Here is a 2887-nt window from a genome sequence, read left to right on the forward strand (position 1 = left end):
TGTCCGTGGTTCTTAACGCGAGACACGGTGGAACAGGCACACGCATTACCACACGCCGAGGTGCAGCTCCGGGACCCTCAGCAATCACTCAGGCCCGCCTCTCACTCGACAAGTGGGGAGACTGAGGCCAGAGAGGAGGAGCTCAGCCTGCAGGGACCTTAGAACACGCTGGTCCTACCAGCCCAGAGACAGCTGCCCGACTCCACTTTTGCACGGCCTGGCGAGGGCCGCAGCCAGCCTCCTGCATGGGTATGAGGACGTTCCCCGGACGAGCCCAGGGCACGGGGTACGGGGAGCACGGGGCACAGGGAGCCAGCACCCAGGGGCAGCTCCGGGTCAGGGGACGGCCCCTCCCTCTACCTGCTCCCCCCACGGCACCGCCAACCCAGCACACCCAGCGACGCCAGCAACGTCACAGCCAGTAACCTAGATTTTAACCAAGAAATCACACACCCCCTTTCTCTGTCCCACTTATGGGCTTGCCGAACAGAAAAACCACGACAAGAAACCCAGACTGTGGCATCCAGAGCCAAACTGTATGGTAGGTGGGCGGGAGCAGGCCTGGCCTCCCAGCCGCCCACTTTCCACCACGCTGGCGTCAGCGACACCCGTGCAAAGGCAGAGACTGCCTCGCAGCACCTGCGGCCTGGACAAGGCCCTGCAGGAACACGGCCTTGGGGGCATCCCCGCCCCTCAGCCCCAGCAGGACGCTGTACCTCGTCTGGTCTGAGTACGGGGGAGTTGGAGGGAGGGACTCGCCAGAGCGGCTGCCTCCTGTTCCCACCCAACACACATCCGGGACTCCACAGAGCCGCTTCCTGGCTGCTGTCCTGCCTGCTTCCCGAAAACCCGTCAAGGCAGGTGGGCTTGGGGGCTTCTAGCTCACGAAGTCCAGGTGATGTGACGGCTTAAGGCTGACCTAGCACCCAGGGGCAGATGCATAGGACAAGTCACAAGGCTTCACTGTGCTTCCAGCAAACCTGACACCCAGCCCTGCTTTCCATTACCCCAAACACACCGAGGCCCAAGGTCACACTGGAGCAGCAGGGGGCTGTGCAGGGAGGACCCTGGGAAGAGGTGTGGACACGTTGGGTCTATTTCCATCTCCATAGAGCAGCTTCCTGACCTGTCGGCAGGGCACTGTCTGGCTGCCATCATTAGGGGAAGTCCTCAGGGACTGCAGGGGTGCTCAGCCTGTCTGGGGTTCTGCCCTGGGACCAGAGCCCGTGGACAGAGCCCGTTCCCAACAGGGCCCCTGGGTGGGCCTTGGGAGCCTTCCCCAGCAGCCTCTGGCTGGTCCCCTGCCTTCCCCAGGGCCGCTGTCAGCAGGGGCAGCGGGAAAGTACACACGGGGCGGACTCCCCGGAGGCCTCAGCCAGTCGGGTCCACAAGCACTGACATCCTGTACGGCCTCTGTGGTAAGCCGGAGCCCAGTGTGCTCTGCCCTCGGGAAGGGCCAATTCAGCAGCGAGCACAACTCCTGGTCTCAGGAAAAATCAAGCCCTACCTGCTACCACTAAACAAAAACAAAAGCTGTGAAGCCCAGATCTAGATGGCCTGTGAGCTGGCATTCTGTAGGATTCATGCAAACACAGCAATATACATTTAAATAAAGTGCGGAGTTCTCAGGAAGATACCACGGAGCCCAGAGCACCTGCTGCCAAAGCAGTGGCTTCTCCTGCAGGCGGAGAGGGAGCCAGGTTGGCCAAAGCAGAGGCTACCTCGCTGTTCTGGCTGTGGTGGCACATGCTGCACAGGGACCCGGCTGACCTAGGGGTCCGAGCTGGTGGGTGGTCCTGGCCCCCTCTGCCCCCAACCAGCACTGCAGGAGGGGAAGGGCAGGGGGGGAGTCCCATCAGGGCACGAGGATATGTGTGGTGGGGTGGAGTCCCCATGCTGCCCCTCGGGGCCCACCAGCTGCCCGCTGCTGGCACTATGCGCCCCCACCCAGGCCCAGGCCACTGCACACAGGCCCTGCATGCAGACCAGCCAGGCGGCCAGCCCAGACACACAGTCAGGTTGCGGGGACGCCCGATTCTGGGCACCAACTGTGGGACTCTGCCCAGCAAAGCCTGAACGGTCTCCAGAGGCTGTAACCCAGGAATCTCAAATTAGGGCAACCTGGGTTTGTGGGCCCCAGGAAGGGGAGCAGCCCTTCTTGAAAGAAAGGAAGGGGGAGAAGGGAGGACGACCACTCACTTGGCTCAGCGCAGCGGGCACTTACTGGCCCGTCCCTGCTGTGGGACCTGGAGAAGTGGTGGCAAAGGGGCTGAGTTCAGGGGAGCCTCTGGACCTCCACGGGTGAGGTTAAAGGGGAAGTAGGCGGGTCCTCCCGGACACCTTGTGGCTCCAGGCCCTTCATAGATGGGGAATGTGAGTTCTCGGGCAGGTCCCTGGGCCACAGACGCCTGAGTTTCCTCATCTATCCAGTGGAGATAAGACCCTTCCTACAGGCTGGCAGTCTCCCAGGAGTTCCTGTCTCATCCAGGACCAAGTCTGAACTCCCTGGTGAACGGAGCTCTGCCACTTCCTCCAGACTTGGTGGGGGGCTCCCCTGTGGCCCCGCAAGCCTCCAGCCCAGGGGCCTCCTAAGCCGCCCAGGGGCCTCCTAAGCCGCCCCGGTCCCAGGCATGCCCTGCTTCCCAGCCAGGTGGTGTGGGGCTCCACCCCATCGCGTATTACCTGCATAGCTGCCAGAGGCCTTGATGTACATCTGGCCGTACTGTTCCTCCACCATCGTGTCGTAGGCCTCGTCGTCCTCCTCGTCCTCCTCATTGTGGTACGAGGTGGGGCTGTCGGTGGTGGGCAGGCTGCTGGCGCCCGGACTGGTCCGCTCCCCCTGGGGGTAGGGCATCTGCTGGATGCCGGGGATGAGGGTGGCCAGGCT

The 2887-nt window shown here is 63.0% G+C and overlaps 1 protein-coding gene across 1 annotated transcript in view; it reads right to left on the minus strand.

The window, feature by feature from the left end:
* NACC2 (NACC family member 2, BEN and BTB (POZ) domain containing) overlaps positions 1 to 2887 on the minus strand; it is a 60553-nt gene that overhangs the window by 56817 nt on the left and 849 nt on the right. Inside the window, exon 2 of the mRNA XM_011985158.1 lies at positions 2683 to 2885. Coding sequence (XP_011840548.1) covers positions 2683 to 2885 — 203 coding nt within the window. The remainder of the gene's footprint in view (positions 1 to 2682; positions 2886 to 2887) is intronic.

The sequence above is a fragment of the Mandrillus leucophaeus genome, unplaced genomic scaffold (assembly GCF_000951045.1).
Source record: "Mandrillus leucophaeus isolate KB7577 unplaced genomic scaffold, Mleu.le_1.0 Scaffold28, whole genome shotgun sequence".
Classification (NCBI taxonomy): Eukaryota; Metazoa; Chordata; class Mammalia; order Primates; family Cercopithecidae; genus Mandrillus; species Mandrillus leucophaeus.